Source organism: Ixodes scapularis, unplaced genomic scaffold (assembly GCF_016920785.2).
Source record: "Ixodes scapularis isolate PalLabHiFi unplaced genomic scaffold, ASM1692078v2 PGA_scaffold9__187_contigs__length_104089568, whole genome shotgun sequence".
NCBI lineage: Eukaryota > Metazoa > Arthropoda > Arachnida > Ixodida > Ixodidae > Ixodes > Ixodes scapularis.
This window is the reverse complement of record NW_024609884.1, coordinates 30,773,740-30,790,647: the sequence shown is the minus strand read 5'-3', so window position 1 is coordinate 30,790,647 and position 16,908 is coordinate 30,773,740. Positions and strand designations below refer to the sequence as shown.

At 48.4% G+C, this 16,908-nt stretch overlaps 2 protein-coding genes across 4 annotated transcripts in view; both read left to right on the top strand.

Moving 5' to 3' along the window:
* LOC115310186 overlaps positions 1-16,908 on the top strand; it is an 88,653-nt gene that overhangs the window by 29,407 nt on the left and 42,338 nt on the right. The gene's annotated exons all lie outside the window — the stretch shown is intronic.
* Positions 5,484-10,623, top strand: LOC8050929. Its single transcript, XM_040223410.1, has 3 exons — positions 5,484-6,408; positions 6,892-7,024; positions 7,146-10,623. The coding sequence occupies exons 1-3, from the start codon at positions 5,484-5,486 to the stop codon at positions 10,621-10,623; spliced, it is 4,536 nt and encodes a 1,511-aa protein (XP_040079344.1).

Here is a 16,908-nt window from a genome sequence, read left to right as displayed (position 1 = left end):
AAAAAAAAAAAAAGGAAAAGAAAAGGAGTTTGTGAAACGAAGTTGGCACCGCCCAATTGCTTTTACTCTACATCTGCAACGCAAGTTTCCGCCGCCGCCGACATCGAAGCTGTAGCCACTGCGATGAACCTAAGTCGAACGCCACGTTCGGTAACGCTCGACAAAAAAAAAAAAAAAAAAAAAAAAAAAAAACCGACAGAAAAATTTTGTTTCTGTGAGTGTTGAGCAAACAGACACGTCGTCCGTGTCTGCTGTGTTTTCTAGTGTACATGAACGCGCTTTAAATATTTAAGAATAGTTTATCAACTAACTCTCCTGTTTAGTTTTAAAGGTGTTTTAGAAACCTCGTCTACAGACGCCAAATCAAGTGTATGGAAATCGATGCAAAACAATAAGATGATTTTCGGGCTTTCCAAGGTAAATATATATATATATATTAATATGTGACATTAAAATGAGGGTGTTGTGGTGCTTTCAGCTTTTGTTGCTCACTGTTAACCATACGCACCTTAAATTGTGGTTGGTGGAGTAGATTATTAAAACTGTCATCTTTTTGCTTCGCTTAACAGCCTTAGTGATGTCCGCATACACTGGGGCGCTTGCGCATCAAGAAAAGCGCCAGGCCGACACTACAACGCGCATAAAAGAAGAAAAAAAAAGTTCAGAAACAAATTCGGTATTACTTCTTGGAAAGATGATAGGCCCAGTTCAATAGATGGCTTCACGCTGTGCGATAACGTCCGTATATTTCTTCGCGTTTTCACCGATTATTTTTGTCAAAAGCTGCGTCTCAAGTGACAAATAAAAGTCAGAAAAAAAATTGTGAACCCTGTTCACGTTTGCGTTCACGTCAGGCACGAATTGAAAGTTTATTCCGCAGCGGAACGCGGCAACGCTTTGGCATCGCATCTCTCGCACGAAGCGCGGTCGCATGTTTACATGGAATCTTTGCCGGTCGGTAACTGGTTTCGTTTTCTCGCCGCTACCAAGATGGCGGACGTAGTTCTCGGCGCTCTACATTTCGCATATGGTCTGTTAGAGGAGGAAAGATACTACTCTTCTGTTTATCTCCCAGATTCATCCCTAGGCCGAGGGTCCTAACAAATCTCGCATAATTCCAGCATTGTAAGGTCTTCATAGAATCCCGTTCGCGCTTTAAAGTTTACTTAGAAGACGTGGGCATCTATCCGTGAGAGGGTACTTAAAAAAAGCGGAGGGAGAAGTGTTTAGCGAGGACTATAGTGGGGCTCCATTGCAGTACGCCACAGGATCTGAATATGGTGAGAGGTGCGTGTTTTGTGGTCGTGTAAGTCTGCGTGCTTACGAGAATGAAAAGCGGCAAGGACATACGTAGATATACGCTGCACCTGTGCCTGGTAACTGGTCTCGGTATAGTCGCCAGTCAATAGGGAGTTTTATTTTATTGTTCCGATACCCCCGATAACGATTCCCGATGACGGAACGATGCATGTGTAAATGCGTCTGCGGAGTATCGGGTATCGTTATCGGAGTTTCCGGAACGATTTACTAAAACTCCCTAAAAGATCAATCAGGCACGCGTAGCTGTCGATCTACTAGGGAGTATGGTATCCAGGAGGAGTCACCGAACGTAACCCAGACAGACACGCAAGATAATGTGGAGCGGCCGATACATGATGCGTGAAACGACTCGCTGATTCACAGCACCGGGCCAGTGTTCCCTGATGCATTTTATGCTTTGTTTACCGCTAAGCGGACGGGGCGGGGGAAATTACGTGCTCGTTGGACCAGCCAACCGTCGGCCTTGCACAACGTGATCACGCTGTCTGTGCCTGCTACGTGTAGAAAGCAGGGTCAGGCGATAAAAGACAGGCGATTGATTGGTCCTTCCAGGACATAGCTTTCACTGCCCTGTCAGCTTAGCGGCGGATTATACTGGCGATAACCAACATGAATAGTGTCAAAGCAAAATTTAGGAATAGTATGGCATCTTTTAGTTAGTTCATTCTGCAACTTCTGCAGCCTTCAGGGTCAAAATTTAGGAATACACTCTAAAAAAAAGCCCGCGCGTATACTTTCCCGCACAACATTCGAAGAGAAAATCATCGCAACTTACGGAGGCAGCTCAGCGAATGACGATGCCGAAACATATGTTTAGACCAAAAAACGCAGTCTCAATTGTGACATTAAAGGGCCTCTGACACGCCAAAAAAAATTCCAAGTGCCCGCCAGTGCTCTGTAACGTAATAGTGTACCGCAAGGTGTCGGGGGTGGTCATAAGGGAGGCATCGACCTACGTCATTAAATTGTGTTCGCCGGAAGCCACGTGAGGTTCACTCCTAGTGCTCCCGGGACGCCTTTTCCGGAGGTCGATACGAGACAATGACGTCCATGACGTCACTGCCGGAAACGCAAAAACAAGCACAAATATATAACTTTTTTTTTAAACGTTTTGTGGGTTGTTTGTGTCTAGTGTTGGGGGCGGGGCGAGGCGGCGGTTACGGTGTGTTATTGTTGCAGTGCCATGCGTTAAAGAACAGAGGCCAGATTTACGAAACGATCTTACGCCCAAAATATACGTATGACAGCAGCTCCGGAGTCGTCTTTCTACGATAAAATCAACATGACCGACAACGTCGCTCAGTTACTTGGTTGCGACGACCAACGGACATTTATCTTTCTACGTTCTCTTCTCGCGAGTCCCGATTTCAAGTAGCAAGAAAAAAGAGGGAAGACTGGAAACCGGCCACGACGAACACGAACGGTGGATCCACGAACACCCGGGAAAAGCTACAACGGCAACGATGACACCGACCGAGCGAGCTCGGCAGAATTTAGGCCTAGCCGGCACTCCGACTCGGCGCAGCGTTGCTCTGACGATCCTTGGCCAAGACCGTCTGCCCACGACAGGCTGGCTTGCTGAATGGAATACGCGCCCGCGCGACGCTTGTGGACCCTTCCCGTGTTATAGTTTGATCGCTGACCTCAATTTTAGGTTATGAGATCAATCTCTTTCCTTTGTCATCTCCTTGTTTTCCGAGGCAGCGGTGACGAACGCTGTCGTCGAAAAGGGACTCTCATCGATTCTATCCCTTGTTTTGTGTGATATGGAGCTCAAATAAACGCCGTATGGATTACCTTCGCAACTCGGTATGTACGTACACTTTGTTATTAGTATGCCATTTTTATTCTGACATGACTGTACGTCATTGTCGAGCTATACCAGTTTCTGGGAGCTACGCAATGCCGGGCCTACCTTTCTTTGCCGAGTGTCACGTCAGTATCGAGTGGTAATCGTAAAAGATCGGTCCCGAAGCCCTTCGATCAAACGCACGCGTCCGCTCCGAGTGTGCACAAGTATTTACGTGGCGTGGCTCCTGTTGACACTCTCGTAGTTGAAACTTTTAACGTCACCTCGCTACTACATCTCCGAGGCCGCGAAAAACGCCGCGGCGACATGTTTCCATCTACGTCGCTTTGCAAACGACTGGCACGGGCCGTCTTTTACTAACTATGACAATTGTGTTGACTTCGGAGGAACGAGCTGGGAGCACACTACGGACGAGTGCGAGAAGTGAAGGGGTGAAGATGTCAAGGTAACCAAATAGGTACAACTATCCCTATTTTTACGAAAACCGGGCATGACGTCACAGACGTCAGACTGCTATACCCTGCCCTTTTGCTCTGCCCCGTATCGACCTTCGAAAGAGGCGTCCCCGTGCTCCCCACGACCGTGCCTGAGACTCTTGTTTTCTTCTTTTCGACTTCTCCTCGAGCGATTGTAGAAAACGAAGTTTCAGTTCCACTAGCTTTTTATCACTGCACCGTTGGTTAGTTTGCGTGCTGTAAAAGCTGAGGACGAAGAGTCAGTATATATAGATCGACGTGATGAAGGTCAATGATCAAAGCGTTGCAAGTACAAGCCAGTGTACGAGTGCATGCCATCAGTCCGATAGTACAGAGCCATACTGGGCACAAACAAGCTATCGAGTTTTGAAACGAAATAAACAAATAGAACGCTTGTAGAAATTAGGATTGGTAGCATACGACAAGCCCGATCGCATTGCTGAAGGTTCAGACACTGAGGTCGTCGAATCATCGGATACTCTCCAGGCTGAAGATGTTTGCCGTCTAGAGAATACGAACTGGTTAGTGTACCAAGTACAAGTGAACGTTGAGGATAAAGTACTTTTTTTTTGTCTAGAACATGAGCAGAACTTGTTTACTAGGTTTACTGACTCATCTTCTACCGTTACAGCAACATTAGGCGATGAAAAGCATATAAAATAAACCATGTATGCTTGTATTGTTTGCGGAGGTGCGGAGAATAACAAAAATATAAAAAAGGAATATTACACGCGGTCGCGGTAAGCACGAGGAGTGATACAACTCACGTGACTTCCGGCGATGCCTCCCTTCTGACTGCCCCGACATCTTGCGGTATATTGTTACGTCACAAGGAATTGCCGGGCACTTTAAATTGGCTTCAAATTTGTCTTTTTTTTTATAAAAAAAGAACTACGTAACTCTAAAGTGAAAAAGTTTTTCGTGATATCCTGATACACCATTTTAACGCTGAGCATGAAAAAAAAAATGCGGGGGGGGGGGGGGGGGGGGCGTGTCAGAGGCCCTTTAAGCAATGCAAAACGTCACGCTTGCATTGCTTAATGTCACAACTCAGACTGCGTTTTTTTTGTCTAAACATATGTTTCGGCATCGTCATTCGCTGAGCTGCTTCCGTAAGCTGCGGTGATTGGCTCTCCGAGTGCTGTGCGGAAAAGTAGACGCCGGGCTTTTTTTAGCGTGTAGTATGGCATTTTTTAGTTAGTTTATTCTGCAACTTCAGCAGCCCTCAGGCATCTTTCAGCTAGTTAATTCTGCAACTTCTGCAGCCTCAGGGCCAAAATTTAGGAATAGTGTGGCATCTTTTAGTTAGTTCATTCCGCAGCTTCTGCAGCCTTCAGGGTCAGCATCATGCCAGTCAGCACGGCAAAGGTTCTCGCTACTTATTTGTATAAAACACGAGGGTGGGCTTTCTTCCACCAGAAACCTTACACAGGGCTGTTACATAAAAGCCTACAATAATAATTGTTTGTTGCTTGGCGGAAACATGGCGTTTTGCTATCCCTGCTGAACACGACGCTCGGAGTCTATACTTCGTCCAGACGCGGCCGAGAAGAAAAGAAGACGACGGTCGGATCCAGTGGAAAAATCCCACACAGGCCCCCGCGAGTTCTTCTCTCAGTAACCCGGTCCATCTCATGGGTCTCTCCTGAAGATATAATAAATTAACACCTCTCACCGTTCCGGTCCTGCCAATACCATCATCGACCAAGTGAGCGGCCCGGAAACCTACTTTTTGGACGTTCTTCATCTCCGAGTGTGGCCTCGCCGCACTAAGCCCACCGAATCTCAGAGCTCTTGGAATGAGAGCCACCTCCGCGCCGGCAGCGCTCCATTTTCGCAGCGCCGCAGCGAGCGTCCCGGCCTGAACTACAACCACGATGGCTTCGTCAACGCCAGAAACCTCCCTAACTGACATGGAAACTACCACGGCAGAAGATTCCACCAATACCCGTAGCGACGGCTGGTTCACAGCCTACTACCGCGGGCACAAGTTGAGAGCGATTCCAACCGCTGAAGTGGATCTCACCACCGGCAATCCCCTACAGCCCAGCCCACCGATACCCCGTCCACAGAAAAAACCTCAGCGCCTACCCCCGCTGCCGAGGGGAGAATTCAAAGTCGTCATGCGCCCGCGAGACGGCCTCAACCTCTCCAATTGGAAACCGTACCAGGTTGCCCAACACATCAGCACGGAGGCTAAGATCACCATCGAGGAACTACACGCTGCAACCAAACTCCAACTCAATCACGACCGCAACATCGTGATAGTAAGCACGGCCCACATAGAGGTCGTTCAAGCCATCACCCAGATCCACCACCTACGACTTGGCGGGAAGGACTACCCAACATACACGTACGTGGCCTCCCCGGACAACTCCATCAAAGGGGTAGTCCACGACATCGAACCGGGGTCCAGCCCCGAAAAACTCCTCCATCACCTAGAGGCCCCAGGATACAGGATCCTGCATGCCCGTCTACTGGGCAACACTGGCACGGCCCTCGTCACGTTTGAGGGACGCAAAATCCCCCCGTACGTCCAGTACCAGAGCGCGCTTCAGCGCTGCTTCCCCTACCGGCCCATCAGACAGGTTTGCACTAAATGTCTGGTGGCGGGGCATCGGGCCGACGTCTGCCCCACGCCGCACATAAAAATATGCCTCAAGTGTGCAGTACCCAACCCCCCAACCGACCATGTGTGCGCCCCGAAGTGCACCCAGTGCCACGGCGACCATCCCACCAATGATACAAGCTGTCCGCAGCGGTTTGCCAAACCCCGAGCAACTCAGCGCGTCAGCCGCCCAAGTAGGAGGGGAGGACACGGCAACACAGGCCGTGACCGCAGCAACAGCAGGCGACAACAGAACCAGACCCGCTCCCAATCCCGCCCGGCCTCTCGCACAAATTCCCGTCCTGGCCAGCAACCTCGGGGAAACCTGCCCGGGCCCAAACAGACACCGGCGGGAGCATCCGCCAAGCAGGAAGCCACCAGTGGCCAGGCTCTTCAATCGGACAACTCCCGAACGGAGCCCTACACCGACACGCAGCAGGTGAGCTGGGCGACGCGGCTCACCGGGTCTCAGACCTTGCCCCCAACCACCAGCCCATTACCCCCCCTTCCCGCGGCACTCACAACAATCCCCCTAGCTGATGCGCGGCAAGAGAGGGTAGAAAATCTCCTCCTCCAAATCATGGAGCGCCTCACTCGCATGGAGGAGCGCATTACTGCGCAGGAGCGGCGAGACACTGATCCTGCTGCCCCCGTTACTACGAGTATCCCTTCCGCAGAAACAATCTGCCACACCCTTAAAGAGGTTACAGATAACATCCGCGCCCACAACCAAAAATTCGACCAAATCCAGGCCGACATTCATGACTTAAAAGAAGCCAACCGGGATTTCTACACCACCCGCAAAAATAGGCGGATAGAAACACGCTGCCAACCATACCCCCCACTATCCCTGCCTCACGATGACGGCACGACGCCCACCGAGTTGTAACCCAACTCGGGTGTGGCAATGGAACTGTCGAGGGTACCGCAGGAAACGCGCTGCTCTTGCGCAGCACATTGCCCATCAGAAATTCCCTCCAGAAGTGCTTGCCCTGCAGGAAACTGGTATCATCCCCACCCTAGCAGGCTACCAAGCCTTTACCTCCCCAGACCATCCGCAGGTGGCCACGCTAATTGCTAACCACATCACGGCTAAGCAACACACCATTGCAGGGACCTCAATTGGACACGTTCTAGTTGAACTCCTCCCCACGCGCAGGCATTCCCCCAGTCTTTTCGTACTTAATATATACAGCCCTCCCAGTCACCGTAAAGACGCATTTGAACGCATATTCTCGAGTGCTTTAACCTTATCCCAACAAAATCTTCTCATTGTTGGCGATTTCAACGCCCCACATCAGGCTTGGGGCTATCCCAAGGCCACGGCCAAGGGAAATCGGCTATACGAAACGATATGTCAACATCAGCTCACCACCCTTACCGATCCCTCTTGCCCGACGCGAACAGGAAACAGCATCACAAGGGACACTTGTCCCGATCTCGCCTTCGTAAAATTCACCCCTCACGCGGAATGGACGAACACAGAGGAAACCCTCGGGAGTGATCATTCCATAATTGAAATTGAAATCGCTCTCAATTCGCAAAGAAAAGCCCTTCGGAAGCAGGCGCTTACTGACTGGGACGCCTTCCGAAAAGCGCGAAAGGACAAAAACTCCCCCTCACCTCCAGACTTCGAATCTTGGCTCCAGCAACTATGCGTGGACGCTAAAGAACACACAAAATTACTTACCCTCACCCCAGATACCCCAGCAGTAGATCCATACCTTCTCCATCTCTGGGAGGCCAGGCGAGGCCTCCTTAAACGATGGCGCCGCCAAAGGCTTAACCGCAAACTTAAATTAAAAATTGCTACACTGACAGAGGAGGCGTTCCAATATGCCTCCAAATTAGCGCAATCCAACTGGCACCAGGTGTGTGACAGGTTTCAGGGCACGTTGAGCACCGCGCGCACGTGGTCCTTCCTGCGGCACCTGCTCGATCCCACCAAAGGCAAACGGCACTCAAGCCAGATGCTCCGTAAAATAATCCACGATCACCCCGGCACGAACGCTGATATTCTTCGGGACCTCACCGAGAGATACATTGGCCCAGCGATCAACACAGACTACCCCAACTACAGGGGGTCCGCCAATCCCGACCTGGACAGACCTTTCACGACAACGGAGATCACCCATGCTGTGCTTACCCTCACGAGAAACACGGCCCCTGGTAAAGATGGAATCCAGAACCGCCTCCTTCGCAACCTCGATCCTGACTCTCTTGAAGACCTCACCACGTACTTCAACCAGATCTGGGAAACCCACAAACTCCCGGAAGACTGGAAACATGCTGAGATTGTTCTAATCCCAAAGCCCGGCAAACCACCCAGCCTGAACAACCTACGGCCTATCTCCCTTACATCATGTCTCGGGAAACTGTTCGAGCACGTTGTGCTTAACCGTCTACAGCCCTTCCTCGAAGACACAGAAGCCTTCCCACACACCATGTTTGGATTCAGAGCCCACCTGTCCGCTCAAGACGTGCTTCTACAACTCAAAGAAGACCTCATAGATAATATATCCTCCTGCAGCACCCAAGCTCTCCTCGCTCTAGACATTAAAGGAGCTTTCGATAACGTCAGCCACACCCTAATTCTTCAGAACCTAGCCTCCACAGACTGCGGAGAGAAGACTTACAACTACATATGTAACTTCCTTGGCAACCGCACAGCGACCATTGGCATAGATTCCATCCGAACGGACCCTCTACCCGTCCCCAACAAGGGCACCCCACAGGGCTCCGTTCTCTCCCCCACACTGTTCAATCTGGCCATGCGCAAGCTGCCCGAACAGTTGGAGGAAATCCCGCACATCAGACACACCCTATACGCAGACGATCTCACCATTTGGACCACCTCGGGGTCGGAGGGCTCCAAACAAGACGCACTACAAACCGCGGTAGACACCGTCCAACGATATCTTACTTCGGGCAACTTGCAATGCTCGGCCGAGAAATCAGAGCTACTCCTCCTGCATCGCCGAAACAAGCGGCACCCCGACCAGAATAGCAATATCGAACTCTACCTTGATGGCAGCATCCCCATCCCGACGGTGCCAAGGCTCCGGGTACTTGGCCTCCATCTGCAGGCAGACGGTAGGGCAAACTACACCATACAAACCCTCCAAAAAACAGTCACCCAAATCATGCGCATGGTGGGACGCATCACAAACCGCAAACACGGGCTCAAGGAGACCGACGTGATCCAGCTCACCCAGGCTCTCATCACCAGCCGCATCACCTATTCCATCCCATACCTCAACTTAAACCAGGGTGAGAAGAACAGAATAAATATCCTTATCCGCAAAGCCTTCAAGATTGCTCTGGGCCTGCCACTTTACGCCGCCACAGATAAGCTCCTAGCCATGGGCGTACATAACACCCTTCAAGAGCTCATACAGGCACACCTAGCCAGCCAGCAAGAACGGCTGGCCCTCACCCCCACCGGCCGCACAGTCCTCCATAACTTACACTTCCCGATACCCAGCTCGGTGCGGAACACGGTTCGCCTACCAACGGCCATACGAGACCACATTCAAGTGGCCCCGATCCCCAAGAACATGCATCCCATCCTTCACTCCGGCCGCCGCATTGCCCGAGCTCGGGCCCTCCAACACAAATATAGCAGCAAGGCAGACACCCGTTTTACTGACGCTGCCATGTACTCGGATCAACCAGCGGCCGCAGTCAGCGTGATAGACCACGATCTAAAGACGGTAGTTACGGCCTCCATCCGCACTATCAATCCAGTGGAGGCAGAAGAAACGGCCATCGCCCTGGCAATCGCCTCCGGCAAGGAATACCTCAATATCCTCTCCGATTCCCAAACCGCCCTGCGACGATTCCGAGCGGGCAGGATCTCACCATGCGCTCTGCGCATCTTAACAGACCTCAAAACCCCGCTTCCAGAAACGACGCTTATCTGGACTCCTGGCCATGAATCTGTAGATGGAAATCGGCAAGCCCATGCCGTAGCCCGAGCCTGTACACACCGGGTGCCACAAACAGAGGACCACAACACAATTCTCAAATTTATTCCCGTACCCAACCAATACTCTGAAATCCTAATTCATCAACGAGGCGAGAGATTTAGATACCCCCCTCCACATCGGAGCCTAACGCGGGAAGAGGCCGTGATCTGGCGCCAACTCCAATCCCACACCTACAGACACCTCGCCCTCCTCCACAAGTTTTATCCCACTATGTACCCTGCTAGCTGCCCACATTGCTCAGGGTACCCCTCCTTATACCACGTCACGTGGGCCTGCCAATCCCACCCATCCCTTCCCCCCATCTCCTCCCCTTCCCCGGAGACTTGGGAAGCTGCGTTGCTCAGCTCGCACCCGGACGACCAGCGTAGTCTGGTTGAGCGGGCCAAGGCAGCAGCGGCCAGCACTGGAGCCCTGGACTAGGGGTCCCACCCACCTTCGGATATTTCCATATTATAATGGACTAGGGGTCCCATTAGCTCGTAGACGCAGCCGATACTACGAGCTAATGGGACCAATCAAGCCACGTCGAAAGCGCAGGTCGCTGGACCTTTTCTGTTTATGATTGGTTCAGCGATGATAGAACACGTACAGAAACATGGCGAACAGCATGATTGTGCGCTTTTGAAGTTGTCTGATTGGTCCCATCAGCTCGTAGCATCTTCTGCGTCTGGACTTTAAGATGCCCTGAGGAGGTTTCTGAGATCGCCTAAATATGGCGATTGCTCACTCCGCTAGCTCTAACCATCCTACAAACCCATATATCATGACGATACGCAGCCGATTTCCCTATTAAAAAAGCAATCGAAGATTGAAACACACCGAGTTGATATCTGGCGATGGGTGGAGAATGTTTCGAAACCGGGACCACCGCAAGCAAATAGCGAGCGAAGGATCCTCAAGCCTTCGACCGTTGGAACCGCGGAGTGATATCTCGAATGCGCGCGGCTAGTTGCCCATGGATCCCGGACTACACGATTCAACCCAGCGACCGCACGCTTGAGCGCTCGTGAGCTGACGACGGGACTGTACTCCCGCGGATGGGAAAAAGCAAAAAAAAAAAAAAAAGCAAAAAAGAAAACACACACACACACGCACCGACGCACACACACGCGCACGCGCGCGCACACACACACACACGCGCGCACACACACACACGCACGCACACACACACAGTTGTTTTTTAGACGATTCTTGCAGAATTATGTTCTCTCTCCGCGAAAAATTAGTATTTTTTCCACTACTCCTACTTGCTTCTATCTATCATCTACAAAAAAAAAACATACACGTTTTGTAATAACAACGTTAGCAGTCTCAACGAAATGTCTCGTTTTCATTGGTCACATGCCGTCCTGGCTGTCGGTACAATGCTCCTTCCATCGCCGGAGATAATTTCGATCTTTGATTGCTTTCTTTAATAGGGAAATCGGCCGCACATCGTTAGGATTTATGGATTTGTAGGATGCTTAGAGTGAGTCATCGCCATATTTAGGCGATCTCAGAAACTTCCTCAGGGCACCTTTAAGGTGAAATGAAGTATAAAAACGCTATTCAACTCAACGCGAATAGCGAGGATATGGTGGCGGTATTTCGCCGATATTATTTTGTACATTAATAAAATAATTTAAGCAAAATGAAAATCGGTTCGATCAATTTTTTTTTTACGGCGTCTTTAATGAATGAAACACAACGCCAAACTCAAACAATAGACTCAATAAAATCGACCATTACTAAAAATATTTATCATATTTTGCTCATTTCTCCACAGTATATGCTTTTTTTTTTAAGCTTGAGAGCATAAGATTATTGCGAATTGTACATTACGGCGCCTGATTGGGATATGATTCTCCGATTCATCGCAATTAATTATTCAGTCCTATATTATACGCATATTTATGAGAAAGATAAATAATGTACTCACATCTCGTTCCCGTTAAACTGCGCCTAAAAATTTCATACTGGCGCCTAACGAGCAAACCTTAATTCTTTATCTTTTGTCTGCGTGTGAGAAAAGAATATAGAGTTTATATACCGAGATCATCGTGCGCCTTATAGCGCAGTGTTATTCAATACTGAACAAAAATTAACTCGCAAAAACGCGGCTTTAAAGAAAAAAAAAAAAAGAGGAGGAACTATGCTTGTTAAAAAAAAAAGAACAAGTTTTGCGCATTCTTTTTACTTTGCGCGGAGTAGTTCTTGCAATATTTGGTTGTGTGAGGAACTTTTGGAGCTTTAAGCGTGTACGTCTTCATAAGATAACATATATCTAATCTAAAATGCACCTACATATATGTTCAATATGTACATTTAAGTGCCAAGAAACAAGGGCGGAGTGAACCACGACGACAAGACAAGGCGTCAAGAGATGACAAAGAGCCCGACACTTTTTTACTACAGTTCTTGAGGTGAAATGAGTATAGCAGTGTTCCGTTCAAGTTGTTTAAAAGGACGTGGGTGGATTGATTGGTCGTTATAAGACAAATAATGAACGCAGGTAAAAAAAAATACAGAACCTCAATCACTCGAGCTTTATGTAATTATTATCTGCTTAAACAGCGGTTACGTAAATAAGTAGGGAAATTACTTTACAAAGGGGCTGCGTGTAATATTGGTATATGCGTTCAAAACTGGCGTTTCGAGAAAATCAACAGTTGAAGTTTAACTCCAATTGCAAAAATAGTTAGGTATGCTCAAGGCTGCTAGTATTTTTTTTTTAAGCTTCGTTTACTTCTTATAATTTGTGTCATACACTGAAAATGTGGCAGGGAGTAAAATAGTAAGGTTCACAGTGTAATGTAACTTGTTCCATTATTGTTGGCACCACCTGCAGTGAAACATAATATGTGTCTCTTTATTTCAACATATCTACAAGACAATTCATTTTATTACAGAAAAAAGTATTTGAGTCTTTTTACTCGATTTGATCATCGAATCTTTCGTCGTCAATAGTACCCGGTCTGTCTGCAACAGAAATGTAGCGAGCAGACCCCTCACATATTTGGCTTTGCTTGCTGACACTCCGATTCTCTGAGACGAAGGAAGGATTGTTGTGTCACGAAATATCTCCATCACAGTCGTTTTGCAACAAACGGGATGGGGGAAAGGGTGACAACAGTAAATAATTCTGGTGGAGTTTCACCCAGCTCTGCCCATACTTGATTACGAAGTCTCAGAAATTCTTATTTTTTGGGCCCCGTTGAACCTCTTTCTGGGGGACGGTTTTATAGTCAAGTACAATGGCCTCTCTCCCATCATCAACCATCCTAATTTGTTGTTTTCTCGATGTCTCAGTGGCTGACACACACTTATTTGGGCACTCCACTACTTCCATTCGCTTCAAACCTTAGGCATACGTTCCAAAGTTTCAGTCGCAGGTTTTGTAATGAATGTTCACGACGAGAAACACGTAAATGACATGAATGTGGAATGAAGCCGCCAAGATTGCACAGAATGAGAAAGGTGTGTAATTGCGATCTTGTCCGCAGCAAGCATCAGAGAGCGGAACGATTTTCTGCTGCCTCTGCTTCTCAAAGCATCGATCGATTGCGTACTATATTGTTGGCTCCCTTCTTCCTCACTCTTTTCATGTAGAAGAACACAGGAAGTGTCAGAATTAGGCACTTTGCATAATTCTGTTGCAGAGATACAATCAAAGGAGGCGGCAATAAATCTGATCCGCGATCGGTAGTTTTGGATGTGGGGGTCGGGGGCTCAGGGGTCGGACGGTTTAACACGCACCCCAGTGATACAAACCACGAGGAAATGTGCCTGCAGTGTGCAGTTTGTGTAACGAATGTCGATAAAACGTAGTGTCGACCCGGCAGCATTGTAGTTGATGTTGCAGACAATTAGCACCTATCCTGTTGTTGATCTTTTGTTATAAGTATATTGAAAATCCTTTCACGTGTTTACAGTCCCCACTTGTGAGGGACATGCCTCTCGTTCATTAAGTCACTTAGGAGAAGGGCAGTGACTATTGCGAAGTCCACCGTCAAAATATCTCAAAAAAGATTTCGACCCCTGTGACGTCACTTTCTAGAACGTCAAAATACTGTAGTGGCTTTATTATTTCGACGTCCTCCCTCAATGCAGCCATCGGAGTGGTAGCCGGTTTGTAGTTTCGTCGGCTTCATCAGTTTCGTTCTGTTTAGTTTCTGGTGATGTTGTTGGTGTTGTGTTGACGTGTTTGCGGGGTCATGTGTAGCGTGCCTTCAGTCCTAGTTTGCAGTAGAAATGTCTTATTCAGGCGTGTGTGTGGGACTGAATCGACAATTGATTCTCGGCGATGTTCTGCGCTCATCATTTAGGTACGCGTCTCACTTAACATATTTAATCTACAAGAAAGGCGAGCTGGATATCCCTCTGGCGCGTGTACGTAACAAATGTAAGTGCATACACTACGTAACACTGACAAATATTGCACGCTTTGTGTGCCTCCATATCGTGCGAGCGCGTCTTTGCATGGTTGCAGTTTTGCTTTGCATCTGCCTTCCGCCCTGTTTTTAAGCGGGTTTCGTGAGTTCGTTGTTTGGTTGAGATTTTATTTTTGGTTCGTGTATAGCGAGCGCACTCCGAAACGATCGGGTTGATCACTAAAATGTTGGGAAGGCAAACATTGCCTTTTCGATGTTTCTTGACCGGTGCGAACAAAGGTTCTGGCGCGGTTGTACGAGGTAAGCGCATTTTCCAATCATCCGCAAATTTGATGACACAACATTCAGCTCCTTTGTGAATATAAAACATGACAAATAAATCATAAAAAGTACTGGTGCCGCATTCGGTAATATTGGGCATCTCCGAGCAAACAATAAGTGCGGCCTAATAGCCAATGTGCTTTAAAACTTTTTTTTTTTCATTTTAGGTTATTTAAAATGTTATAAAAACCACAGTCGAGTACAAGATATGTTCTCGGAAGATGCGTGTTGAACCGCGACGCCGCCTGCAAGCAAGATGATGTTTGTTTGACCGCCACTTTCGAACATTATCCAGTCCGATCGAACGCCGAAGTAGCCGAAGCTCCAAGGTTCGAAGTTTGAGATTTTGACTTAAGAAGAAAGAAATATCTTCACAAAAAATACATAAAAAAAATCACGTCTTTAGGAAGTGGCGTTACAGACTTCACAATATTATTTAATATTATTTTGAAAGTGGACTTCGAAATAGTCACTATATAAAAGCTGAATTTCATCTCCCAATAGACTCGCTAGGATTCCAAGGGTTCTAAAGAAACTCGTCAAACCCAAAGTAGGGGCCGAAGGTCACCGAGCGGGCCGATTGGACTACCACGACGATGACTTCGCGCTTTTGCCGCCAGCGTCCGATCGGGGCGCTCCGCGAACTTTTGGGCTCCAACTTTGGATTTGACGAGTTTAGGGCCCCAGCTGGCCCTAAACTCGTCGAACATGAATTTGGAGCTGAAGGTTCTCCGAGCGCACCGATTAAACGCCGGCGAAAAAAGTGCGAAGTCATTGTCTTCATAGGCCAATCGGAGCGCTCCGTCAACTTTGGCCTCAACTTTGTGTTTGACGAGTTTAGGGCCCTTGATGTCACTGAAGGGCTGCGGAGCTTATTGTTCTTGGCCTCTGCTGTTCGCAAAACAGCTCCTCCTTTCTTTCCGAAAAAAAAAAAAAAAAAAAACGCTCCGTTTTTTTGTTCTTTTTCTCTAAGATGATGAAATTTTTTTTTTTTTTATTGTTGGTTTGGAGCAAAGATTGCTTTACCCTGTTTCACTTTTGAGTCCGACCACAACCAACGGCCATATTCGATGGAGCCCACAATGCCGCGTCAAAAATTACATCGTCACGTCGTTCATCGTCTTCGTGCGTTTTTCATCGCCGACAAAGCCAATCACGGTGCCCCGCTTTCCCGCGGTTTTTTTGTTTGTTTTTTGTTTTTTTGTGTTTGGTTTGGGGGGGGGGGGGGGGGGTTGCGTGACTGGTTTATCCTTAGCCAGTGACAAGAAACGTTCGCACGCTTTTGGCGCTGCTCGATTCGCGCCATCGGATCCTAGCGTCAGCTGGGGTGGGAAAAACAAAATATATTATGTTGAAAAAAAAAAAAAAAACTGAGGGCATGAGATATTTTTTACGCTGCCATTGGCTAACCGATTGCGCACGCGCGCCAGGAGGGCAGGTACGAGAGCCAAGGAACACAGGTCGGGGTCAATGGACGCAAGAGTAGTAGCTCGATGCTCTCTGCCTCGAAAACGAGCCTGCTGCACCCCACACGATTCCAAAGTCCGTTCCTCGAACCCTCGCTGTCGTCACTAATTCTGGGGATCTCTTGGCCGCGAGCCACGTGCCTCGGGGCGAGATATCGCCATCAAGCCGCCCGAGTGAGATGAGGGAGTCTCAAGATAGCAAACTATTCTTAAAGAAAAGAAAAGAAAACAAAGCGCATAAAATCCCCCTATTTATACCGACTGTGAGCTACAGCGGATGCGTGGGTTAATGTAATGGTTTTGGAAACTCGGTATTAATGCATCATTAGAGCAGCACGGCTTATTAAATACCAAACAAAATGCGTGGTGTTTTTTTCTTTTTTTGCCACTTTGTTTTGATCTGCATTTAAAATAATTATTTGTATCTCCGCGCTGAAGCTTGCCGTTCGAAATTCCTACCATACGAGGCTCGCCGCAAACGAAAGCAACGAGGAAAAAGCCCTTTGAAGCCCTCTCGGCGTGAGCATTTGTTACCAAGATTAGCAGAC

Coding starts and splice junctions, on each gene's coding strand:
- LOC8050929 (XM_040223410.1), top strand. CDS start 5,484: ATGGCTTCGTCAACGCCAGAAACCTCCCTAACTGACATGGAAACTACC. Junction 6,409..6,891: donor TCAGCGCGTCAGCCGCCCAA/GTAGGAGGGGAG, acceptor TCCCTTCCGCAG/AAACAATCTGCCACACCCTT. Junction 7,025..7,145: donor TACACCACCCGCAAAAATAG/GCGGATAGAAAC, acceptor AGGGTACCGCAG/GAAACGCGCTGCTCTTGCGC.